The sequence below is a fragment of the Halyomorpha halys genome, unplaced genomic scaffold (assembly GCF_000696795.3).
Source record: "Halyomorpha halys isolate HHAL.00 unplaced genomic scaffold, Hhal_1.1 Scaffold1750.1, whole genome shotgun sequence".
Taxonomy (NCBI): Eukaryota; Metazoa; Arthropoda; class Insecta; order Hemiptera; family Pentatomidae; genus Halyomorpha; species Halyomorpha halys.
Genome location: NW_027110658.1, coordinates 58,874 through 86,512, shown reverse-complemented (window position 1 = coordinate 86,512; position 27,639 = coordinate 58,874). Strand labels below are relative to the sequence as shown.

Here is a 27,639-nt window from a genome sequence, read left to right as displayed (position 1 = left end):
TTTTTCTGTACAGAGATCACTCTCTCATTGTTCTCATGCTATTTGTAATAAGACTTTTAATTCTCCATAACCAATGAATATTGAATGAACCCCCCCTTACACTTCAGAATAAACAAGAACTTTATTACTATTATATTTTGTTTTGATGTGTTTTAAGTATTAATACTCAAAATAGCTTGAGCTTATGATTCATTTTTCTACCTCTTATTTTGCACAATCCTACCTCCTTGGAATAGATTAGTTCGCTATCTATCTTATTACTTTACTACTAACTGCAGTCTTATTCTGCGTGTTGTCTGTACTCCAGTCCTCGATTGGGATTGTTGAAGATTATGGCTTCTCAGTTAAATAGTTCTGGAACTGTCCAGGACGAAGCTCAAGAAAAGTTATTTTCAGATAATAATGTCTCTAGTGAACCCAAAATAGAAATCAAATTTCTTGATTCCAAAAATGGTGACACCAAGATTGATATTTCAGAAGTTCGACAAGTTTTTGTTGGCATGGGAAAAGATGAGCTTATGAAATTTGCTAATGACCCATTTTGGGTCAAAATGAGGTGGTTTTTATTTATTCTCTTCTGGATCATGTGGGTAGGAATGCTTGCAGGAGCAATCGCTATAATTTTGTTTGCTCCTAAATGTGATTCACTTATTATGAGTCAAAAACAAGGAAACACTTTTTATCGGATTAATGTTAAGAACTTTAAGGATAGTAATGGTGATGGAAAGGGTGATATTGCTGGTAAGATATTTTTTTTTCAGTATGAAATTTATCATTGGTCTTTGCCACATTGTTTTTTATATTTTATGTTCAGGTCTAGAATCGAAACTTGATTATTTGAAGAACATGGGAGTTGATACTATCTTAATGGATTCATTGATGGAAACCGCACCAGATACAGATGATGTAATAGATTTTACTGCTGTTGGTAAAGATTATGGAACTCTTTCTGATTTGAAAAAACTAGTATCTACAGCTAAAAGCAAAGGTGGGTGTTATTCATTTTATTATGGCACTTATAAATTACTTATATGTCTAATTACCAACACAGCAAAATAATCAAAATTTTATAATATAAATTGATTTTAGAATATTCAAGTATTATTTTATTATTTCCTAAATACGCTGCCATTTACTATATAATCGGGGAAAAAATACAATGAATTTTATAGAGTATTTGTATGTCTATTATTTAATAGATGGCTAGAAATTTGTGCTCAAGTGAAAAATTGTATTTGAACTTAGCCTGTTTAAATTGCTCTGTCAATATCAGCTGATGTTTAAGAAAAGCAATCTATTTTGATTAATTGTTTGTCTATAACAGTTATCCAGTACACTTGTAACATAATGCTTGTTATATCTGCTTATACTCTAGAGAAATTACTTATTTTATTCTTAGAACTACAAGTGTAGTTTTTGGAGAGAATGCAGGTTGAAAAAACTTATGAATTCTAACTGCTCTGGCCACACCCTAGTAGTAAAATACTACAGTTCCACGTGATCATATTAGATTTATTTGCTGTCAAAAAAATCTCAAATTATTCCAAAAACTATACTTGGCAAAAAAAAGTTTATAATTATTGCTATATATCAATTTAATTTAGGGTTAAAGTACATTGTAAAGATAAGGAAAAAATAAATTAACTGAGAACAACATTTATTTTTAAATGTTTGAACATCTGTATTACATACTTTATAATGTAATCTTCATTGATCCAAAAATAAATTCTAAGTTGAAAGAAATCTAGTAACAAATTGGTAGTACAAAATGATAAAAATTGTACAGTGAAATATTTTCTGTTTGTTTCCTTTTAGAATAGTAATTAAGAATTAATTATTTTTGTTTTACTAATTGTTATCTTATACACATATATATATATATATATATATTATTTATTTTTTCAAAACAATCTTTCAAAATTTACAGAACTGAAATTTAGAAAAAAACAAAAAAATAAAGGTTTTTGATTTTTTATATTACATATGTTTCACTATTATGAATTTCATTTATACATTTTGAAGTCTCTAAAATTTTTCATTTTAACATATTCAAATTCAGTAATATTCTGAAACAATCCTAGATAACTATTAATTATATTATATAAAATGGTTCCCGCTTTGAATTTGATGGTTATAGTGCAATTATTGGCTTCTAAATATTTTAAAACCGATAAGTATGCTATACGGATTTATTAGTAAATGTTCATCATAGAAACTTAATTGATCTCTCTAGATCAATGTTTTCAAATTATCAGCCCTAACTTGTTAACCTAATTTTCATTAGTAAATCATCCAGACCTGTTCCAGTCCACATTGCTTAAATACAGCTACTATGCTTGGGGAAGTTACTATAGTTTGAATAATGTAGGTGACATTGGTGTCTAATAACACAGAAGGTTGTATTATGCAAATATAAATATAATTGTATTAACGTTGGCCCAGTGGTCAGCACAGGAGATATGAGAAATTGGAAGAGATTACAAAGTCCACTTCACTAAATTCATTCCCCATTGCTAAGACATATCAAGTTTTATTTTCTTGAAATTGGCCCAAATGGTTTTAATTAAACTTGTAATATCAGTAGCAATTCATATTAGCGAGGTCATATTCTTATTGAAATTGTCTGGAAGGGCTTTAATGTTGAATTTCTGAATTGCTTTCTTTAAAGCATCATTAATTTTGTGTATTTCAAATAGTAGTGTTAAAAAAACATTTTATGTATAATATCCCGATTTAAGAAAAGTTAAGATATAACTATAGAGCCATTAGAAGTAGTGAGGAGTGTTTAAAAACACCTAAATAATATTTAAACAATATTGATTATCTCTCATATATTATAATCCAATTTGAGAGTACATAATTGTAATTTATTTTCAGGTTTGAAGTTGCTAATGTCCATTATTCCTAATTTTTCAAGTATTCAACATAAATGGTTTGAGTATTCCGTTGAAAGAAAGGATCCTTACACACACTATTATATTTGGACAGATCCAAAGAATGATGAAGATGGTAACCCCCATCCTATCAATAATTGGGTAATTATCTGTTTCCAATATTTTAAGAAAATATGATGAAGATATTTGATCTCCTCCCTTATTTATCTATTGAATGGTGATATTAGTGAAGAAAATATAAAGAATAACTCCTTCGATATTTCCACATTTTTTTTATTTTTTAAGTTTGTAGAAGAGATGTTAAATAGTTAGCAAAGTCAGTGACTTCTATCAAGAGCCATTTGGCTATGAAATAAATCCATAAGGTAAAAAATGAATCCATAATATTACATCTATAGGCATGTTTTAAGTTTCCAAAATTTTCTACACCAAATCCAACCAAATTTTTCCTTATCATATTTATTAAGAATATATTTAAAGAGATGCTTCCTCTGATTTGAAGATAAAAAAGAGTTGTTTTATCTTTCCATCAACAATATTTTTTCTAATTGCCGCCTGTATAACCCCATCCTTTTCTTCTATTACTCCCACTTTTTCAGAGACTTTTCCTTCACTCAATCCTTCCATGTTGACATTAATACTAAAGGTGATAAAGGAAATAATAGTTAAGCAATATTTATTATCTGTGAAATTAATTAATTGTATTGTGACCCTTGCCTTCAATATTCAAAGTTGGTTTACTAACATTCCTACAGATAACACCCTTCTTATTATTGAACCATATACCACCCTTAGCAATTACTCATATCTTAAATTTTGGTTCTGTTATCTTCTTCTGTTTAATGTTCTTTAATCAAATTTTAGGACTAGCCATTGGCAGTTCCCTTGCTTATATCGTTTCGAACATTGTCCTTTATGATCTTAATTTCAAAATCCCTTTTTCCAAAATGGCATTATCTTTATTAAAAGATATATTCATGACCTCTTCATCTTTGAACCTGACATAAGCTCTAGACATCCTGCCTTGTATACTCATACTCCCACCACAGCTTTGAATGTGAAATGATCAATTCCCTTCCTTTTCTTCACTTTCTCATTGTAAAAACCCATGACAACACTGTATTCATGGGCTGGTATCAACTTACTCTGGTAGACTTCTAAAGTACTATTCTGAATATCATTTCTTTCAAAAAATTAACATATTCAGAAACCTATCCACAGTTGTATTTCTCTCACCAATTCTTGTTTCATTGAAACAAACATACACCCTCTTAACTAGAAATGCCTACCTTTCCCCTATTTCTCCATCTCTGTAAACAGATCGATATCTTATATCCCTTCCCTTTCTGATAAAATTGGAATATTATTACATTCCTCTATCTCCAACCTGTAACGCTTTCAGATCTTTCACAAACTTTCTTGAGTCTATGCATATCTAAAAGATCCTTTTCCTTTTAAGCACTGTTCCCATGCCACATTCTTTGTTCTACTCAAGACTGTAGTTCCTCTTAAATTGGTGGAACCAAAATCCTTAAAGAATGCATCACCTAACATAAATTTTTTATCACCCTCCCTATAACCCTACTGTCTCTAAACTTTCCAAATGCTCCTTATCCTTGTAGTCCAGTCAAACAAGTTTAATTTGTTAAAGGTACATAGGAATTGAACTTATTAAAAGTCCCCACCCTTACCCTCTCCATTTCATGGAATAGAGGGTTGGAAAATTCCTTTTTTTTCTCTCTCTTATGTCTCGGTGCATTGTACAGAAATTAATGTTCTATGAAAAATTAAAGCTGACAATATTTCTTTTAAGAAGTTTATATTTCTTTTTTTTTTTTTTTGTATCTGATGATGTTTTCAAAATACTCACTATCTGAAATTGACAATTCTACCAGAAAATCGATTTTCTCCTTACCTCTTTTGTCATACTTGTCTTTTTAATTTATCAGGCTTTAGTAAAAAAAAAAATTGACCAAAAGAAGGTTGTAGATCATTTCATTTTCTTGAAACATACAAATTATTTACTCATTTATCTACAACTGGTCAAAATTTATGTAAACTTTATTTTGAATGCTTAATTATAAAGCACCTCTTTATAAAACAGTACTTTGGTTATTATTGTTATTTATAATCGCCTATTCAAATTCAGTCACACACACATATACATGTATATATGCATGGAGATTAAGGCTCTGACCATAAGGAGAATAGGAAGCGACCCCCATGTATCTGACATAGTTCCTGGTCATCCAGGTTTGAGTATTGGATGTAAGGCTCATAACCCTATTCTATTAAATTTTAATCAGTTTGTTACACCCTATTTGCTATATGAATAACTTTGTTTTTAAATCTTGGTCTCCATGCTTTTCAATGTTGGTCTCTCTGGTTGATTGAAAGACAACCATTATATAATCGAAACGTTCATAAAAAAAATTATGTAATCTTTAATTTCAGTAAAATCTGGAAAAGGTTTCCCATTATTTTAAAATCTTCAATTAAAATGTGTTTCATATAAATGTAAATACATTTAATATAAAACATAAAGAAGAATATTTGGATGTAAACTTTATTGATCTATAAATAAAGTGCTTGTATTTTTACATATTTATTTCAGCTAAGTGTTGATGGTGGTTCTGCTTGGGTATGGCACGACAAACGAAAACAGTACTATTTGCATCAGTTCAGTATATCACAACCTGACTTCAACTTCACAAATTCTGATGTTCTAAAATATTTCCAAGTAAGTTTAAAGTACTTATCATTTAATATTTGTTTTTTTCAGTAAGTTTGAATTTTTCATTAGTGAGTGTGTATGTCTTTTTTTTTCTGTTGGCTTTATAGTACTTGTAGGATTTTAACCGCCTAAACCAGCCTTCTCCTCTGTCTTTTTGCTATTTTGACTCATAGAAGTTTTGTCTTATCAACCTCTTATATTTTACGGTCTTCTATGTGGTTAGTTTCATCGTAGTTTGTGATTTTCCTTTGATTAAAGTGTTCCGGTTAATTTATTTTTGAGGTTTTCAGTATCTTAGTATTTTTCTTCTTCTGTTCTGAGTGTTTTGATCTTGGAAATTTGTCAGTTATATTATTACAAATGTAATTGTCATGAGCAGAATGGGAAGGAGGATTGATATTAAATAAGTAATGTCTTAAGATAGCCAAATGACACATCTATAGCTCACAATAGTATTTGTATTCACAGTGATCAGCAAAGCTAGAGAGGGACATTTCTTGTTTCATACCATAATGATCTATATTGATGCTTGATTTGGTGCATATAATTGTTATAATAAAAGATTTTCTTAGATTTTTTTGAGATAGTGATCCAAAGCTGTTGTTAGTAAGAAGTCACAACAATTGTTATAGAATGGGGGGAAGTTTAAATTACGACAGCAATGATTTGTTGGAAATTATAGACCTTTGAGAAAAATAAGTGATTGGAGAGGGACTTATCAATAGCAGCAGTGCTAGCATGTGCCGTTTCCCATCAAAATGGTCAAGTTGATGTATTTTTTCTGAACTAAACCAGAAATTTGTTAGTAGATTAATGAATTTTTAAATTTTTTTATAGCTATTCAGTTGTATATTTCTTTCTTAAACATCTATAATTTAACCTTATGTGTGATATCAGATCTTTACAAAATTTAAGATCAAAAATCATTTTATATCTTAATATTACGTTATTTTTATATGTTTTTCCAAAGTTTTCTTGTTTACAGAACATTTTTGTTTCTGATAGTGTGTATTATCACATTAATGTAATCTTAAAGTTTATTTTTCTGTTTTATTTACTAGCAGGTTTTTATAACTATACATCTGTTATTTTGTAGGATGTATTCAAATTTTGGTTAGACACTGGATTAAGTGGCCTACACCTTGATAAAGTTGAATATTTGATAGAAGATAAAGGATTCCCTGATGAAAGCGTTGACACATCAGAAACTATACCTGGGTTAACCGATTACAAGTTTTTATCTCATACACATACCACATACTTGTCAGAATCTTTAGCTGTTTTATCGGAGTGGGCTGATGTTTTCAAGAATTATTCTGCGTCAGTATTTTTTAAATAATTTTAATTATTCATAGTGATAATGGATATATTGTTGTCCAAACCTAGTAATGTGGCTATAAATAGTATAAATATTTATTGATTATTAAGACATATGCTTTATATTAATATTAGTGTTTAAATCTCAAATGTGACTAAAAATTACATTACTAAGTTATATATGTAATTTTTATTTCAGGATTTATTTAATAAAAATACAAATTTTAGATGATAGCAACAATAATCTATTGTTTACAATTAATTGATAGTTTTTAATTTGTGATATTTTTTGTTTCTAGAATTTTATCTGTTAGTGGTATCCAAGATGGTGTAAATTTTGAAAAAGGAGATTTCATCTATAGGCCTATTAGGGTTAAGGAAGATCTAAAAGCAAAAGAACTATATGAAGCATTACGCAGTCGTTTAGATAAACCCTCTCAAACTTGGGGAGTGAGTATTTGTATTATTTGTTCATGTATATTTATTTTGTGCCTCAAAATTATTTTTCCTTTTAATCAATAATAATAAATGTGAGTTTAAACTATGCAAAAAGTTAAAAAGTTCAAACTATGCACTTCTAATTTATCAACACTACAAAAAATATTTCTTTTAATTGAATAAACTGTTGTTTAAGGTGAGGAAAAGTTGACAAAATCTTTTCCCTTACATTCTAAATTTTTTAATTAAACATGGAAAATAAGTTTATAGCTTTATACCCTTGGCCTCACTGAATCACCTTTTTTTGTTGGGAATATTTAACACAATCCCTTCTTACCTCAAAATTATATAATTATAAGTTTATATAAGCTAGTTTTTCCAGTTTGAAATTTTTATAAAGTGTGCTTAAACAAAAATAAGCTGGGATCCATCAGTATAGCAGTGCCAAAATAACATATATTTTCATGTAATACAGGGTGTCCAAAAAAGGGTGAGTACTGTTTAGAAGAAAATAAATAAAAACAAAGTTCTCAAAGAAAAATAATTTATTAATATGCGAAAATCTTTTACCAAAACTAATATTATCCTAATGATGTAAAAAAGTTTATTTATTATCCTAATGTGTGTGTGTATGCATGCGTGCGTGCGATTTTTTAAATTACTTAGTGAAACGTATATTCTGGGAAGGAGCGTTAGTATTACTACGCAGCCAGGCTGTTGAAACTTTAGGAATGATGGAACTCTCTCTTCCATGTTTTTGGACACCCTGTCTATTTAGTTCTTATGCACCATTACATGATATATAATCCGATCAGTGTATGTTTTAATGTTAATGTTTGTTTGTTTTTGTGAGTATCTATATGTAAGCATATATTGTATTTTATCTTAAAAAATCACCTTAATTGGTATTGTAGATAGTATGTGATGTCAACGAACAGTGTAATGAAAATACTTTGGTTGGACTTCAAGCATTATTGTTAATGCTATCAGGCACAACAGTAATTGATAGTGGCCTAGAGCTTGGTCTTCCTCATTCAAATGTATTCCAATGGGATTCATCAATGAAGAATCAAGGTATATTTTATCAAAATAAGTTATTAATTTTTGGGGACAGTAATAAATGCCAGTTAAAGAACATAGTAGAAAACCATCAGAAAAAAAAAAATATCAATAATAGCAATTATAATTGAACTACCTTGAAATTTTGGTAATTTAATTGGTACTTGTGGGATTATGATAACAAAAATTGAAATATATGTTTTAGTTTGTATATCTTGAATATTTACCAGATTTCATGGTAATATCCTTATACAATCGTTCCCAATTTTTAGTCTGTCCTTATTATGCACCATCAAAAACCATTCCACCTTTTCATGTTGATATATAGGGGTGTTCCCTTTTTTCTTCAATTTTTTTTTCTTATAATCTTAGTTCATGACCTAACTGTTATTTCTGTCTCCTAATGAAACCAGTTGTGTTTATTTCCTTATAAACTACATACTTTTCTTTATTTTTTCTTACTTGCCATATGTTACTATCAAATACTTGCCTTAAGTTTGATAAAATCCTTTTTTATTTATTTATTGTTATTAACAACCGTACAAAAAAATACAATAAGTAAATATGCGGAATGTTTCAAACACTTGATAATCTTGGGAAGGAACCACTCAATGGTGGTACTTCAAACATTAATTTGAATTAGAAGGTCCCATGGCCATCTTCTTTTCAGACGCCTCAGAGGATTATCAAGGATGGTTAAAGATGAGTGATTAAGAACTAATGGGTTAGAATAGGCAAGGAGTTTGGAATAAAAAAGTCATATCTATTTCGGGCCAAATCTGCGACAAAAGGGATGATGAAGTGTTTGCTGATGAGTTTATTTGTAATGTAATAAGGAGCATCAAGGATTTTAGATTGTCAGAATTGAATAGAGGAGGAATTTGATATTTTGAATTCCGTATGTCCAAATTGGTCTGATTATCATAGTATATAATAATTTTTTGTAGTGAATAGGAAGTTTTGAGCCTTTGTCAAGTAGGTGTTGTAGTAATCGAAATTTTTGAGCAGTTCCTTGTCATTTCAGTCTTGTATGGGGATTCCAAGTCTCTTGTCAATATGGAGTCCTAAGTAGTGAATCTGTTTAACAGGTGTTAGATATAATTAGATAGATTTAAAAAGGATACTGAAGGATAAAGATTTATGATGGAGAGTAAAGGTGATCTGGTGGGATTTGTTAGGATTTATTTTGATTCTCCAGTTTTGACACCAGTCTTCAATGGATGTTATTTATGTCTGTAGAGTTTGTGATGCAGTAGTAGGGTCGTTGTTTACAGACAGTACACATGTGTCATCAGCGTATGTTGATAGGACTGTGTTAAAATGGGTTGGAATATCAGCTGTATAAACCGTATTAAGTAAGGAACACCGGTGGAATAAGAAAAGAGAGATGAGTAATGTTAGGTTATGATTTATTTTAAAGTTTTTGTTAAAAAATAAATGGACGTTGATGACTATTGGGTTTTACACCCCCTTAAAGCCCCAACGAACAACTTTAAAGGTTCTATCAGAGAGGTAGGAGCAGATTAAAAGGAAATATGTAAGGGGAAGGAATTGATGAAGTTTATAGAGCAGTCCTGGATGCCTCAATCAAAAGCTTGTTCAACGCCGAGGAAGACTCCTGTGCAGTACATTCTGAACTCTGATGTGGAAGATATGACATCAACCTCATGATGACACTGTTGTATAGTAGAATGGAATGTTTTAAATCCAAACTGGTGGTCAGTAATAACATGATATGAATCAAGGATTGGATAGAGGCGTTTTAATTAGTTTTTCCAGGATTTTGCCCATACAAATTTAACATTACCCCTTATCGCCTTACTAACTTTCTTTTAGGGCATCACAACTCATTTCTATGGGTCCTGGCCTCCACCAACAAATGTCGCCATCAGTCTCTTATGCTGTATTTTATTTAGTTCTGCATTTTAAATGTATTACTATTTAACTAAATAAATATCTACCTATTGATAATATATAATATATCCAATTATAATTGTAAAAGTTAAGAATTCATTGGTTATCCATCAAAAGTTTTTTTTGACTGATTCATTTTTTTTTTTTTTTTTATACAATATCTAAAATATTTAATTATCATTTTAAATTTCAGGGTTTTCTGAGGTCAAACCTTGGATACCACTTGAAGACATTTACAGTAATAGGAGTGTAGCCTCAGAAGAAAGTGATCCAAATAGTATTTACAATATTTTCAAAAGTATTGTTAACCATAGGCACTCTCCCTCAATCATGCATGGTGCTATAAATATGACTGTCCTTGATGATTCTGTTTTAGTACTTACCAGGTAAAACTTTATATATAGTTGGTATATGATTTGAGATAAGTGTTTTAAACTTTCTTTTCATGTATAATTTTTTTATTATTCTCAAATAACTCAATAAAAGAAGTTTATTGTAAACTATCTTATTAACTTGCTAAATAAAACTACTAAACTAAAGCAATTGCTTAATAATGTTTTTAATTGTATCAGCTACATTTCCCAATTGCTATTTAAATATTTGATCCTAAACTATTGTTCATTTTGTCATAAGAGTTAACCTAGAAAACAGGAACATTCATTGAATTACTTCCTTTTATTTTTGTTTGTTAATTTTTTCCTGTTCTTATTTAAATAGGTGATTTATTAAATTAAATTCATTTATTACAGGATCAAACCTGGAAATCCACAATATTTAGTTGCCTTTAACCTAGAAGAATCAGAAAGAGACATTAATCTTCTTAAAGTATTGAATGAAAATCCAACTAAAGTGGATTTAGTTACTTCTTCACCCAATTTTGATAAGAAAACATTTTTGGAGTCAAAGTAAGTTTCTTTAGTGATTATAATTTATTATAAATAATTTTTAAGTCCTATTAATTTTTTTTTACACACAAAATTGTAGTTTTCTAATCAGAATATCATTAGATTGTCCCATGACTTTCTTTTTTTCCATGATTGAATGTCTTTTATTTTTCCATAACCAGTACAGGTGGCCCTCGACTCGCAGAATTCGCTATTTCTTATATTTTCAAAGATTCAACTGTTTAATCCTCTGAAAGCCGATTGCAGAGGATTACAATGTTGTTCGGATCAATAGAACAAAAGTTTCAATCTTGCATTAGGCCGTGCGTCAGCGTGTTGTGTGTTTGGCTAATTTGTTTGTTTAAGTTTAAACATCTCGCCCTTATAAATTTATAAACATGAATCAAAAACTTCCGTTTATCAACTGCTCTGTTGATACAGGCAAAAAGAAAGTAAGGACTCTGAAACTTCATCAAAGATGAAAATAATTAAATGTTTTGAAAACGGTGAATCTTTTTCTTCAATTGAACATTTGTATGGTGTAAATAGATCTACAATATGTTCAATGTTAAAAAATAAGAATAAAATTAAGGAATCGACCGATGCAGATAAAGATGCAAAAGAATTTATTTCCCTATTATCCAAAATTATTGAAGATCGAAATATTCTCTTAGTAAAATATTCAATTTAGATGAGACAGGTTTGTTTTAGAAAAAACATGTCTAATAGTACATTTTTAGCGAAGGGAGAATCAGTTGCTCCTGGGCATAAGCCTCCCAAAAAACCGAATGATATAACTTCTTCATGGAAACTTAGCTAGTGATTTAAAATTGAAGCCAGTGTTAGTTTACCAAGCAGAAAATCCTTTGAAAGAGAAAAATAAGGATTTGCTTTGGGTTATTTGAAAATCAAATAAAGATACGCATCTTGATAAATTATTGACAATCATGGAAGAATGAGATCCCAATACAGAAGGTATATCTCAAGTACATAGGGAAATTGAGAAAGGTACAGCATGTTATAGAAATCTTTACCAAGAAAAGAAAAAAATGGGTGGTATTCAACTAACTATTGATAACTTTATAAAGGAAACACCCGAAAGCACTTAACATGCCTCTTTAACTTTATTATGTATACCTACTGATAGATAAATACTTTAAAACACAGTTTTTGGTGCATATTTTTTTTACATTCCTCTACTTTCCAACGTTCCACATTTGCACACACTTTCAGAAACCAATTATGTGCGATAGTCGAGGGCCTACTGCATGTGTCATTTTAAAAAAAATAGATGTTCAGAAGAGTGCAAAACAACTGAACTGTAAATAATCTATCATCAGTGAACTCTCAATAGAAAGTATGTCAGTCTTTTTTTTAAAGTTCCTATTGATTAAGACTAATAGAGTGCCAGAGCATGTTGTAAAGTTTGGTTGAGGTCGGGATAAGACTGCATTGAGGTGAATTAGGGTGCTGAAAGATTATTCTTAATCAGTCTTTCTCTTCAGCATTCTTATCATGTTCCCATTTAATTTTCTTACTGACAGGATATCATTGTGTCATATAAAAATTAACATAGTATATTGAGATGATATAGCATTAAATATATTTTGGAAATAAAGAATAGTATTTGAGATTATTTAAACTCTTAAATTTAGTATAAATGTATAAATATATATTTACTTTGTCATGTAATATCTTCAAATTAATTTGTTTTATTTCTATTTATAGGGATATCAAAAGTATAAAGTTACCTGGACTTTCATTCATCATTTTACAGTTTGTACAAGAGGCTTAAAAGTAAGAAGACAAAAAAAAAAGTTTTCTTTTTAGCAAATGTATGTGACTTTATTTATATAATTTTTTTTTCTATTTTATAACGCTCTTATTTTTGTTTGTTGATGTCTATTATTGAATAAAATTGATCTGAACTCATTTTTTTTTCTTTTCATTCCTTTATTATTTTCTATATAACTGTTTTTATTGGTATTGGGGGGGAAACTTAATACTGATAAACTCATAAATGAAGGGTTAATCGAGGGGGGTACTTATTGTGGAAGTACTGTAAGAAGACCAATTGATAACATAAATGGAGGTGATCTGGTCAGGGTTACGCTTGAACACAAGTTTTTCCTACATTGCAGACTTAAACCTTCAAATTGTTTTCAGTGATATGGTTAATTGAGTAGTGTCTTTTTTAATTTCATTTTTTTGAAAAGCTGGCTGCCTGGGTATCTCAAAAGTTCTCAATAGTTTTTAATTTCAGTTTAATATGTTCAGATTGAGGTGGAATAATGTCACAGTGTTAAGTCACATACCTTATCTTTGGTCTAAACTTTTACCATTATCATTGAATCATTTTAACCGAAACATTGCCTTATTACGATGTTATACCACTTCACCGTCCACTGCACACATTTATTACTGCATCTGTTATATTTGTATATTTTATTAATTCATTTGTCAATTATAAGTTTTTTTTTTTAAATTAACTTCCATGTAATACCCAAAGTGGTTAGTTGCTCTAAGATTACGTTTTCATGTTTCTCTTCTTAATTATATTGATTATTCATCAAGTTTGGATGTACGATTTATTTAAGAGAAAACCCATTAGTGCTCTTGGGCATCTCCTTTCACACACCTTCCATATCTCATCCATAAGGAGGACTAAATAGTAGTAGGCTTAGGCTATCTCCCTACTTTACTCCCTCATAAAAGTGGAAAGGCCGCGTTTTCTGACCATTAAGTCTTTCAATGCCCTTTGGGTCTTGGTAAACTGATTTGATTGCACTCTTCTTGTTATTAGTGTGTCCCATATCTCCTACCTCTGGACTGAGTCAAAAGCCACCCTCAGATCCGACAATCCCAAATATACTGCCTGTTCTCGGTTCCATGCATTCTCTACTTCTATTATCATTCTCAAGGAAAAAATGTGGTCCTGGAGCTGTCTTCCATGTCTGAAAGCACCTTGCTCTTCTTCAGTATTTTGTTCCACAATATCCTGCATTCGCTGCTCTAATATCTTATTATTATTATACTATAATATGATAATTATTATATCTTACTAATATTTTGTCCACTACTCAGGATAGGCTTATTGGCCTATATTTACCACATTAGCATTATCTTTCTTGTGAATTGGGATTATGATGTTGTTTTCCCATTCTCTTGGCAGTAACTTAAAGTCCCAAATCTTCTGGAACAGCATTTGAAGGCATTTAATCATTTCATTGCCGCCATATTTTATAAATTCCAGAGCTATGCCATCTGGTTCTAGAGCTTTTCCTAGCTGAATGTTGTTGACTGCCAGCTCCACCTCGTCTTCCCTGATCAAATCTTCAGGATAGGTGTCATCTACTCTGCCTCTCCTTCCTTAAGGTCAAAGATCAAATCAAAATACCCTTCTAATAACCAAAAGCCGAACCTTCTATGAAATGGCAAATATCTGTGAGAAGACCGGTGCCAACTGAGCCCTACAAAGTAGTCAGGTGCAGGAGAATTCATTGGAAAACAAAGGCCAAAAGTGTCAAATGATATAATTAGGTCAATAGAGCTGATGTCGGTGTTCGTGCAAATTGAGGACAATGACAGATTTGTAAAAAATCTGATATTGAAGCTGGTCTCTACCTCTTCACCTGCCTGAAAATTGGTGGGAATGTTAAGAACATGGTGGAAGTTATCAATGGGCTGCCATCCCCAGCTGAAATAGGTGAAGTCATTCATAGTCCTCACTACCAAGAAGGACTCAGTCTTGGTTTGCATGGAAGATAGTTCTCTTGGAGCTAAAGTTATTAGGTAGCATAGAGAAAAGGGTTTAAGGGACAAGCTGAATTTTAAGTGAAAATCTAGACCGCCAGCATGTGGTATTATCACAACCTTATTCATAGTTATAGGAAGAATCAATAATGATACTACTAGTAAAATACTGAGAAGTTGATATGTTAACTAATATGAACATTGTTTGAAAACAGGCCAATATGATGTCAGCTTGGAGTACCCTCCCTCTGTGTCTAAACGTGACCTGGGCACTGTTTAAATGATGAGTTTATCAAATTAATGAAAGAGTTATTTCATAAAGTAATGATTACCGAAATAAACTACCAAATAATCACCTGCATTTGTGTCTTTGAATTTTGAGATATATGATTTCATAAAAATATAAAAACATTATTTCCAAAATTACTATATTTCTAAAATAATGTTTAAAATCTAAGAAATACTGGAGATACACTACATTCCATGGATATAGTTTACTACCATTGCAACATCTTTTGTGTTAAATGTAAGATAGTTACTTTCATGATAGTATTTACTGTTGTGTCAGTATCGTTACATGAAATTTGGTATGATAGTTAACAGTACATACATTAACAGTGAAGCTGCCGTCATGCCAAAACCTGTTTTCTCAGTGACATTTTACTGCCACACCAGCAACTGCTATATTTTTCATCATGAGAGTAAGAACTGGAGTGATAGCTGACAGTACATTTAGCAGTGGTGAACACACTAAGTCTGGTGTGATAGTTGATAGTACATATTTTAGAAGTGAAGCTATTGGCACATTAAAACCCATTTACAAGGTGACACTTCACTGCCATTACAACTACATAATAGTTGCCATCGTTGAATTGACTATCACCTATCTAAAATTAACTTAATTTCTTGTCGAAATTTGATGGATGGTGGTAATCAATGACCTTTAGGGATAACATCAACGTCACTCAACCCAAAAGTGCCAGGGCTATGGGCATACTGAGGCCCCATATCCATTAGATGCTTTGGTTTGCATTTGAGGTTCAGAACATGTACATGTCCTTAAAGAGTGCCTGAAGAGAAAGGATAGTTTGTTAACTAGTGTTAGCCTGACCTACATATACTCAGAAAGCACATAAGGGGCTGCAGAGCAGGAGAGTACTGTGTTGGCACCTCCCAAAGAGATTAGGAAGAGAACCTTTAATGAGTCCTGGAACCACACTCCCAACCTCCTGCTCAATATGTGCCACTGGCGTCAAGTTGCAGAAGAGGTACAAACGCGCTCTCGTAACATGACAACAGGAACATGGTCAAGGGATTTGGACTAACGTTGAGAGTATTGCTCAGAACAGTGGAGAGAGGAGATGGTTAACAATTCGAAACTGGACGAGAAAGTATTTGATAGCGGATTATGTTATATATAAAGTCAAATGCGGTTTTGTTGCATTTACCATAGTTTTGAGGTATCTATCCGATGTTAGTGACATTGAAAAATACATATCTGTTATGGAGGCAGGTTGCATTAGGATATTGATTTTTTTTTTTCATTTCATTGATGCTCAGACTCCTGGTATGCCCTCTTGTGATATAGTCCCACTAATAACAACTTCTAATGATAGAAGAAGCATTCAACTAGTTCAGTTTACTTAGTTACTAGGTTAGTTTTACTTAAATACTTTACACAATATGGGTATGTCAGATACATTTATATGGGTTCCAAGCCATGTAGGAATCGCAGGGAATGAACTAGCCGATCACGCTGCAAGAGAAGTACTCGCGCTTCCGGGACGGGGTAAAGCAATTTTAACTTTAACTCCATTAGAAATGAGCAAACCTCTTGGAAACCCAGATGTTTCAAAAACCCTCGGAGACGATGACAGAATAATAGAATGAGGGTTTCAGTTGCTAAAATCACAACATTTACTGGCAAAAATATAACATTGAACGGAAGAAGAAAAAAACAATAATAATAAAATAAATAAATAAAATAAGTAAAATTAAACGAATATAAGCAAAATTAAATAAAATATAAATGGCGCTGATAACCAATGAAGTTTGGCGCCACTAAACAAAAACAAACAAACAAAGTGTGAGAAATCAGTTGGTAATTCTGCTACACCTACGATTTCTGAGCCAGTGAGAAGAGCTGGATTGATATCGTTGGTCTTGTTAATGTTTATAGGACATATTAGCTGCCAATAGGCCAATAATTTTTTACCACCTCTCATATGGCCATCAGGAGGGGCGGTTGGTCTGGTAATTTTTCTTATGAAAATAATCTTTATGAAAGTTTTAATTTTTTGCGTAATATCACTTATGAAAATAACTCGAAAGTCAAATATTTGTATTTGGTAAAATTTTTAACCCTTTAATAGAAAAACTTAATTGTAGACACTAACCGCACAGTGATTGGGCGACAACATTTAATTTCGTTGTAGAGGGAGATGAGTTAAGGATGAGCAGCTTAGATATTATAAAATCATATTATATTATATTAGATATATAAAATCAAGGAGAATAAGAGGTTTGAAGGAGGCGGTAGGTTTATCTGACAATGGAGAACCACAACAGGTCAATATTTACTTCATCACTATCGAAGGATAGGGAAGTTTTGTATTCTTGAAGAAAATGTATGTCCTCAGAATCGAAAATTTCTCTCAAATTTTATGTTTAAAACATTAAGGAACAAATTTGGTTCCGTGTAAGTTTGTAGAATCATATTTGTGATCGGGCATAATCGATGGAACCGTTAATCAAATTTCGGTGGAATTTTCAGAGGTTTTGTAGATTGATACCTAATTAATTTCATATTTGATATAACATAGTTGATCTCCTATAAATTTTATCAGATTCTATCCACTACTATTGTTTATGCGTAAACATATGTTTTCTCCGAACATCTATATTTTCTGAATGGCTCGTCCGATTTCTCCAAATTTTGAGAGAAGTTGGAGATTAATATTGTCAGTATCTAATCTAATTATTTTGTCAAATTTCGTCTAATAGTTTCACTTCACCATGCATGAATATGTTTTTTCTTGAAATGTATGTTTGACACCCGGCTCCTCACTTAAATTTTATTCTAAAAAAGAAAAAAATCAAATACATTAAAAAATAAAAATTTATTCTTAAACCTCGAAATTATGTATTTACTTATCCAGTGGAAATGGTGAAAAAGCTATACTGACCTCTGTAGTTTATACATTTATTATTCCACGAGTTTTGTTCCATCCTAATTGTAATTAGTTGCAAAACTATTTACTTAAATCAACAGTAAATACTCCCATAAACATTAAAAGAGGAAATTAAACGAAGACTTTTTTTATTCATTATAGACATTTTTAGGGACTAGTGGACCTATTAGATAGCTAGACCACTCCAGCTCCAGTAAATGCAGAGATAGGTTACGCCCAGTAACTTGCATGCTCTTGTATGGAGCTACATTCAGGACGAGAGACTAAAGGTTCGAGGTAGCTCCCACAAATTAGAAGGTCCCGATGATTTGAAGTTTCCCTCAGGGATCAGTCCTTGGTCCGACTCTAAGGAAATAACAATTGAAAAGTAGCTGAGTGTACTAAAAAAAGAGAAGTTCCAGGCTACTACTTACTTGAATTAATTGGCAGCTGTGGCTGCCTCCAACATCAGAGGTGTCCATTGAGTATTCCAGGTAGAAGCCATACGATGCGCCGAGATGGTTTCAGATGAAGCTGAACGCAGGCCATCCTTCTAAAGAAAAGCAGATAGGTCACACATTATCGACAGAGAGAGAATTTGTCCAAGTTTAGTGATAACATACCTTGGACTGCTTGGCAAGTAGGGTGACCCTGATACTGAAGTTGAAAATAAGTCCTCATAGCACTATCCCGATCGGACACAAAATAGGGCTTTTAGTCCAGATTGCTTAATATTGAGCCAGGTGGAAAAAAATCAATTATTTAACCAACTTTTTATTACAGTAATGGAAACAATGTGTAGTGACACTGCTACCGGCTGGTCTGGACTGTAACTATTACAACCACCGAGACCCCTTAGGTTCGGCATGACGCAACCTACCAGCTAACATGGGAACTACTACTCTTTCGTAACTACAGGTATAGTACCCGATAGAACGAAATTATCTCTCTGCAAGACCCGGCCACTGGCTACACTCCGGCCTTAATTCCTCCTTCACATCTACAGGAATAGTATGAAAGAACCTGTAGGACGAGGTTAGCGTCCTTAAAGAACTTACGGTAGGCACTCAAAAGTCATAAACATCCTATCTATTCACCTCCTAATCAATGAGGTAATAAAAATAAGTAAATGGTCGGCTGTCTTCCAGAATATTATGATTAATCCCACGGAGATAAGAAACTCCTATTATCATAAAAACTACTATCTCTATGTAATAAACTACATTATAGTATATTGAACTAGGATTAATTTGAGTGGTGGCAGACATCCTGTACGTCTGAAGGTTCCTGAGATGTAGTTTTTTCATAAATCAATTCATATCATTCCTTTTATTGGTCTTTCGTTTGTTAGATAGGCAGCAGTTTGCACTGCTTCACAACAAAGATATTTTTCACATTCTGCATCAAAGATAAGAGTTCTGGATATATTCAATAATGTTAATTTTGGGCGTTCACTTTTTCCATTTAATTGCAGGATTATATGGGATGATGCAATCCAATATTTATTTATACTGAAACCATTTTGTGAGTAGTTCGATTTTAAATTCATTGTTATTGTCAAATTTAATCTTGCAAGCTTTCATGTTGAAATTCTCCTTCGTCATAAACCTTTTTACACACGGAAAACTTCATTTGCCGATTTGGTTTCCAGGAGATAAACCATGTAGAAATAAGTGTAATCCTGCAATCATGTAACGAAATAATTGTTCTGGCCATATGTTGGAGGATTTATTGGACCACACAGGTCGGAATGAATAATTTCCAAAGAGCAATTGGCTCTTTCTCTTATTGTTTTCAAAGTTGAAACAAATAATACAATCTACAATCTTGCTATTATTGTTGAAAAGGGTGGTAGACAAATAAAATGAATTTTTATATTACACTTCAAAAATATTATTTAAATGCAATCCAAGGGACAAGGTCTTCTATTTCGAAAAATTATTTGATCAATCATTAGATCATCTATTCCTTGGTCATTAATAATTTATGAATTTAACGTGCCAAGATGTCCAAGGCATCACAAGTTGAATAACAAATATTATTTGAGCCCCACTTAATTAACTTAGACTTAACCTTTACCGTTGGATCGATATGAACACTACCTCACCATTCTGGGTGTGTATCTAGAAGATTTCTTTATCGTTTAACAAATTACCTATCCACACCCGACAAAACAATTATCAGTATAAACCAGAGATTTTCATCAGTTGACTGTAACTGAGGCGGCCTAGCTTTCTGTGCCATTGTTCCAGTTCTGGTACCTCCTATTCAGTGATTAAAGCATTATCACCAGATTTCTTGAAGTTCATAACATATAGTCCATTTTTTGTTTTTCTTCTTTCCATGAAACACTGTTTTCTGGTATTTCTACTTCGTTTTTAGAATATATATATTTTTGTCGTCAAAATATACTGTGCCACGCCTCGTAGGATACGGTTAATTGCTCATTAAATTTAAATTTATATTCTTCTTAGGAAAGCCTTGACATAAGATTTTCTATGATTTTGTTTGACTGGGGAGAAGAATCCCAGGCACTGCTAAAGTGATTAATTTTTTTAGGAAAAACTATAATTATTTTTTTATATTTACATAATTTCTGAAGTTGCTTCGTAAAGAACTTTTAAATTGAAAACTACATTTTAATGTGACTAATATTTGTACGAACATTTCTGTTTTTATTATATCTGTAATTGTAGTACCCCTCCAGTGTTTGACATTTTTCCTGAGCTGTTCCTTCTTGGAAATGCGGATGAGGGTTTCATGCATGTCTTTAGCACTCTCACAAGTCGTAAGATGCATCTTAAATGATTTGTCAATTGTAGATAATACGGTCGGAGAGAGGTAGATGGACAATATCAAAATAAAAATAAGTAAATGGTCGGCTGTCTTTCAGAATATTATGAAAGTTAAAAATTTGAACTCTGCGGATTTCGACAAGGCAGTAGGCGATTTCTTGAATTTCCTAAAAAATATTAACGCCAAACTGCCGGGCCCACAGCACCCTCCCATCTAATTCTATAAAATGACGTAAAAAAATAAAACCGAAATGGCTGACAAGGGTGCGGGAAGGTGTCGAATCCGCAGAGAGCCAATAAGGCAGAAAGGAACCGTCGGCAGGAGTAGTACCAGTATGAATTAGCTCAATATAATTACTACAATAGAAGGAAAAAGTGGTACAGAGCATTATGAATGCCGACGCCTCCAAGCAATGCCCATTAAAGATAGTCGACATAGAGTATCATTTCAGATGCCTCTTTGAAAAAGAGAATCTCCGCAAACATGCAGATTATGGGAAATGCGCGCACTATAAAATACTTCGATGTAACACAGATCATTAAGTATATTGCGGAGATCATGCTGAAGGTGGGGTATGTACCAGAGCCTCTACGCCAGGGGCGCACAGTATTGGTCTACAAAGGAAAAGGAGACCCAAAAGGTGTTTCCACCTGGTGGCCAATAAATATATATTCGATTGTGCGCCGTATCATCGAGAAGGTTCTGGATTCCGAATTGAGAAAGCAGATCACCTTCAGCAAAAGTCAAAGGGGCTTTATCAAAGGTCTGCCGGGAGCATGTGTAAGCGCCAGAATCATCGACGCCAAAGATGCCAGAAATAGGAAAAAAGATTAAAAGAAAAACGGCAAAAGCCGAGGACACCATTATTAAATATCTTGGATGTACATTCTCGGGAGAGCTAACATTTGGAAAAGAAGTGGTGACAAATCTAACAAATAACCTCGATAAATTGGTGAGCTTGTGCCTGCTCAAGCCCGAACAAAAGATCAACGTTGTCAATCAATACTTTTTCTGCTATATTGGAGGGTATTGATACCAATATCCGCAGGAGTATCAAGGCCACCATTGGGCTCCCCGCTAATAACTCGTTGGCGATACTGTACGCACACAGGAGGTACCGCGGACTTGGTCTGATCCGCTGTCAATTGGAAGCTCCACTGCAGCATTGGTCCATTGCCCATGGACTGTCGAATGTTCCGGATGCCCTATTCCAGTCTACATTCAATTACGAAGCCGAAATCGCGGCATGTGCCGATAGACTGGGAGTGGATCAGGGCCACCAAAGTGTGAGAGATCTACGGCAGTCGTTTCGTGAGAATGTTTTCGAAGAATGGGCCAATTGCAGGTGGCAGGGTATTGGTATTCGTCATTTCAAAGAAACCCCGAAAGCAAATAGATATGTATGTCAGAAGCAGATACTGTCGGGGTCAGAATGGGTGAACGCCCTGAAACTAAATATCAAATATACGCACCCCAGCGTGGAGTCCCAGTGGACAGCAAGGAGAGTCTGAAACACCAGCCCATGTGCTGGAAAAATGCCCCAACAACTCCCTCCTTATAACACGCCGGCACCATAGGGTCAAAGAAGAATTGATGAAGTTCCTAGAAAGAAAAGACTTCACCTACTTCGAGGAGGTTTATTGTGTTGACACCGACGGATCCGTAAGATACGCCGATATTGTCGCATTTACATAAGTCGGAGGTACGGCTCTGGTCTTGGATCCGACGGTAAGATTTGAGAGTAATGACCTCGAACAGGAAGGTGGAGTGGAAAGGGAAAAACAGAAATTGTATGAAAAATGCATCCCTTTCCTTAGGGAAAAATTCCGCGAGACCTTCGGAGGGAGAGAGTTCACCGTGAGAGGCCTCTGGTTTGGATCTCACGGAACAATTCCAGATAGAACAAGGAGCTTATTAGAAGGACTAGGTGTTAGCATTTGGGATATTCCGATCTTGGCAGAAAATATTATTTTGGACTCCCTAGGGATAATACATCATCACTTCCATGGGAATTAGCTCTAGTTTATTTATTTATTTTAGTACGTGGACCTGTCGATTTGTGTATTTTAACTTATTTATTCATTAAATTATTTTATTTTTATTATTATTATTATTGTTATTTATTTATTTATTTTTTTTTACTTATGTATCTAACCAATGTTAACCAACTTTTTATTATATTTTCCTTTCGATCTATGTATTAGTTTTGTTTTGGTAAAATGTATTTATTTGTTTGTTTTACTGTATAATGATCTACTGCTTTCACTAGTATTTCTCTGGTTTGATATCGCACTGCCATCTGATAGTAAATTTGTTTAGCGGGTCTCTGGGGAGGATCTGAGAGGGGGAATTCGGGAGAGTGATTTGTCGATCAAATGAAATAAAAATTGTGAAATGGAATGGACAAGAGGGGGAAAGAAAAAAAAGAATAAATTGAAATCTTTGTATTTGGTGTGGATACTGAAATTTGTAATTGAAAGAGAAAACTGTGGGAAAAAAATATTTTCTTTCTATTTTATTATATCATGTAAAAATATGTAATTTATATATGTCCGGATCACGGATTGATAAGTATGCTGTGTAGTGTAGCAACCCCATATATTTGGGTAGCATGAATGAAAAAAATATTTCTCTCTCTCTGGACTGCAGCGTATTTAGCCTTCCACTTCGCTATTCTTTTCTCCATCTGTTCCACAAGACGCCAGTTACGAATATCCACCCACGACATTCATCAGTTGTTTTGCTTGAAATAGTATTTTTACTTCGAAATGCCGCTTAGAAAAAATATTGTCCTTTTTATTGTTGAGCACTAGCGATTTTAACACCTTCGATTTTAGTTATTGACGCCATGATGTGGTTCTAGCTTCAACATATTTGCCTATATAAATTACAGTAAATTCGCCTGTATGCAAGCCTTTGGATGAGATATTTGGATTGGCTGGGACAAGGTGGCCTGAATTTGTGGCCGACCCGTTGAGTGTCGGTTTTTGGGCACAAATCAAAGGACTGCTGTATCCACATGTTTGTGTTCAGCTAGCATTATTTTAGAATGTTTTAGATAAATATTTGTGCTCATTGTGTTTTAATTAATTAAAGAATTTCCTCAATCTTGGGATTCAGTAATTAACTTTAGTTAATGATTGTATATTTTAAAATTCTATAGATGCGGTGTAAATCCATTGTTTCAAATGTTGTTAATTAACTTCAGCAGTTTATTTTGGATTTAATATAGCACACATATATATTTATAAATAAATTATATGTCTAGGTAATTAAATTAACATGAACCTGACAAAAATTTACTAACAAAAGTTAAAATTATAGGTTATGTGGTACGATTCATATGATTTTTTGTAATCTGAAACTCCTTTTCTTCTTGGCCCCAGTCCTGACTCCTCGACAAGATTGGTTACCACCGATCGCATAAAGGCGCCGATTGGGCCTAGATGCTACTCGTCTGGCAGGATTCCACAAGAGAGACATCTCGTTCACTAAGTCTATGCCCGTTATGAGCCATATTTGGGAAGTATTGCGTGGTAACGTTTTTTCCAAACCATCGTGAGAGATGTTTGGAGACTATTTTGCCCCTTTCGGCCAGTTACTTCCGACTTCAGCGGCATTTTTAAGGGTTTGTTCTCTCGCCATTCTTCGGCTTAGCCTAATGATGTCTAAACAGGGACCCGGCCAGCTAATACCACTTTCGGTTCCAATTCAGTACTGGTGGTTGCTGCTGCCTACCACCAGGAATGTTTATCAAATTTCCAGTCTAGATCCATCGTGTTCAGTCAAAAGCTGAGCCACCTCGAGCAGGATGCGGTTCTTCATATTGCACGTACGGTCTTGGGTTTATAGCGTCCCCAAAGACTCAGCCTAAGCTTTGGGATTCTCAGCTATTCCCACGAGACTGGATGAGGATACAGGATACAGTGTAACCCTGATCAAAGGTACTACCTCTCTCAAACCTTTTTACCCCGCCATCTACAACTTACTTTGCTAATATTTACGTTTCCTTTCATGCCGTATATCTTTTGTTTTGTTCCTTTTTATAATGAAAATACAGTAAATCAAACGTATCAGCCGAAAAAGATTCAAAGGAAGCGAATGAATACCGACGATTTTTTTTTAAAATTTTCTACCAGAAATTTGTACAAGTCTTGGATTTGCGAAAAGTGGCAACGCGTAGATCCAGCATTACGTTTGTCCCTTGCTCTATATTAACGTAATTTACTTAAATTCACATAGTATGCATTATGCAATCTGTATAACATTCGTGATCAGGTGTAACGGTTAAACTAGGAATGCAAAATAGGAAAGGGTATAGGATGGATAGATTAACTACTAGGATGAAAGTCAGAAATGAAACTATTATTAGTAGAAATGTGATGTTGACGTTAGATATCTAGTTTATGTCCTAGATTCTATTGAAAAAAAAATCCATTCAAAATCATAAAAAATTGTAACATAGTATATTTACTACAATGTAAGGCTTTACATGTACACTGTTGTATATGTCAATGTGCTTGGGATATTTGTGTAAGATTATAACCAGATTACAAATTAATGCAAATTAAATAATGAAACCATCAGAAAATGTATGATTGCTGACTCCAGCATTAATGAAAGTATATAGAAGGCCATCTGGGCAGTCAGACAACCAGTACGCTTCCCGTCTATTTCTTGCACATTAATTATTGTAGAGTTTTGTATTGTATATATTTAAATAAATTGTTTTTAAAAAGTTAACTCAAACAATTTATTACGTAACTTGCATACTTTCCAACTGTAAATCATTAATAACTATAAGAATTATAAACTTTTCTATGTTATTATAAAATTTTATTTAAATTATCTAAGTTCTTTATTTTTTTAATATAGACATTTCCGATTTGTATGCTTATTGGTATGATTTTATATGATTAAGTATTTTAGGTTACCAATCCTGAACTGTTAAAAAAACTGAGGGAATGCATAAATTGTTTTCTGACGTCATTGTTATCACGAGCACGCAGCTCAGTTAGTTCCGAGCGTTCTGTCTGTGTTGTGTTATTAAACACTATTTTGATATAGAAATGTACCAAAATTGCGACCGGTTTTTATCATAATTGACTTAGACATACTTTTTTATTAAGAGGTTGTTTAATTTTTTTGAACGATATAGTAAAAGCAAAAATGCCACTGTTTGGTAAAAAAGATGTTGCGAAAAGGTCAAAAAAAGATGCCAAGGATTATGAAAAAGATAAGTCCCAAACTTTAGAAGAAAAATATAGCCTTAAAGAACTTCTTGGAACGTAAGTCTTTATGTCAAAATAATTCAAATGGTTGATAATTTTAGTGATACTTATTGGTATTTTAAAAAAAGCATTTTTGTAAATGAAAAATCGTACATTGATGTTATTATGAATAGTATTTAATAAATTGTGATCAAATCTAGCAAACTTTAAATTTCACTATGCTTGGTAATGATATTTCCACAATCTTATTAATCAGAGATAAAGTGTAGTTTATCTGTTTTGTTTTTGTTGGTGTTAATTTTGATAGCTGGTGTGATTAATGATATTTAATAATCTGAATTGACTAAACTCTCAATCATCCTTAAGACAGATTGTTGATAGGTTTGTGGCTTTATTATCACCCAGTCAATGAATTTTCAATATTGATATTTTCACTTATTGTTGAATGATCTATGGATGTAAATCGTCGTTGGAGTAATTTTTGTATCCAATTATGGATTGAAACAATTTGACTATTTCTATTTAACAATGTAACAGATCTAAAGTATTCTCTAAAAGGTAGCTGTTTTTAAGTATTATATTTGCTTATTTAAGAGTTGAAAACTTGTAATGAATAAGTCACCCCTTCTTAATCTAAAGTCATCAACAATTTATAAAGTAATCTATTTTATGCTAAATACTTACCTCTAGTAAATTGAATATTCATGTAATTTTTGAGTGAATATTTATTTTAAAGATATAGGTTGACAACAATTTTGAAATTGGTTCGTACCGTATCTACCAATTATTTGGAACTAGAAAACCTGAATTTATTTTTGTTATTGTTTTGCTCTTTAATTGTGGCAACTAAACTGTCACATTGGTATTCAATAAGATCATTGTGAAATGATAAATGTTCCTAAACAAAGATCATTTCTTCTTGATTAAGTAAAGCTGTATCCCAGATTTTATTATTTTTAAATGATGATTGTGACTTTTGTATCCTACGATTCTTTAAATGGGTTTTCATGAATAAATGAAACTAAACTCAAACTTTAGTAATGATGCTAGTCAGTTTATCAAAAAGTGTTTGTAATAGATGAAATATGTTAGCCCTTTCACCAATTGTTAATATTTTATTTTCATTAACCATTTTTTACTCTAAATTCTATAAAAAATCTTATTTATGTATTAATTGATTTTATATTATTTGTTTACATTTAAATTTTCAGAGTTTTCCCCTGTTTTCAAAATATTTTTTTTCTACATAATAAAATATAATAAAAATAATTTATAGATCATAAATCACATCATTTTGTTTTGGTATTTCTTTGCTATAGTACTTATATATTATCATCTTCTTCTTCTTTTCTTACGTCGGCACAAGACTCCCGTTGGAGTCCTACACTGCCCCTGTTGTTATATTATAAAAGAATATTATCATTAAAACAATCTTTTTTTTTTTTTTTT

General features: G+C 32.4%; 2 protein-coding genes across 3 annotated transcripts in view; both read left to right on the top strand.

The window, feature by feature from the left end:
- Positions 1–268: 268 nt before the first annotated feature.
- Positions 269–13,172, top strand: LOC106690518 (alpha-glucosidase). The gene is made up of 10 exons (XM_014435958.3): positions 269–741; positions 815–988; positions 2,878–3,035; positions 5,509–5,634; positions 6,725–6,948; positions 7,245–7,395; positions 8,298–8,457; positions 10,550–10,742; positions 11,106–11,261; positions 12,969–13,172. Exons 1-10 carry the CDS (start codon positions 333–335, stop codon positions 13,033–13,035), a joined length of 1,818 nt encoding a protein of 605 aa, XP_014291444.1. The 5' UTR covers positions 269–332; the 3' UTR covers positions 13,036–13,172.
- A 12,810-nt stretch (positions 13,173–25,982) lies between these two features.
- CaMKI (Calcium/calmodulin-dependent protein kinase I) overlaps positions 25,983–27,639 on the top strand; it is a 22,968-nt gene continuing 21,311 nt past the window's right edge. Inside the window, exon 1 of one of the 2 annotated variants that reach the window (XM_014435959.2) lies at positions 25,983–26,247. In XM_014435959.2, the coding sequence (XP_014291445.1) occupies positions 26,129–26,247 (119 nt within the window). In that variant the 5' untranslated portion in view covers positions 25,983–26,128. Of the gene's footprint in view, positions 26,248–26,636; positions 26,749–27,639 lie in introns of those variants that run through there. The other variant, XM_014435960.3, reaches the window with a different exon arrangement.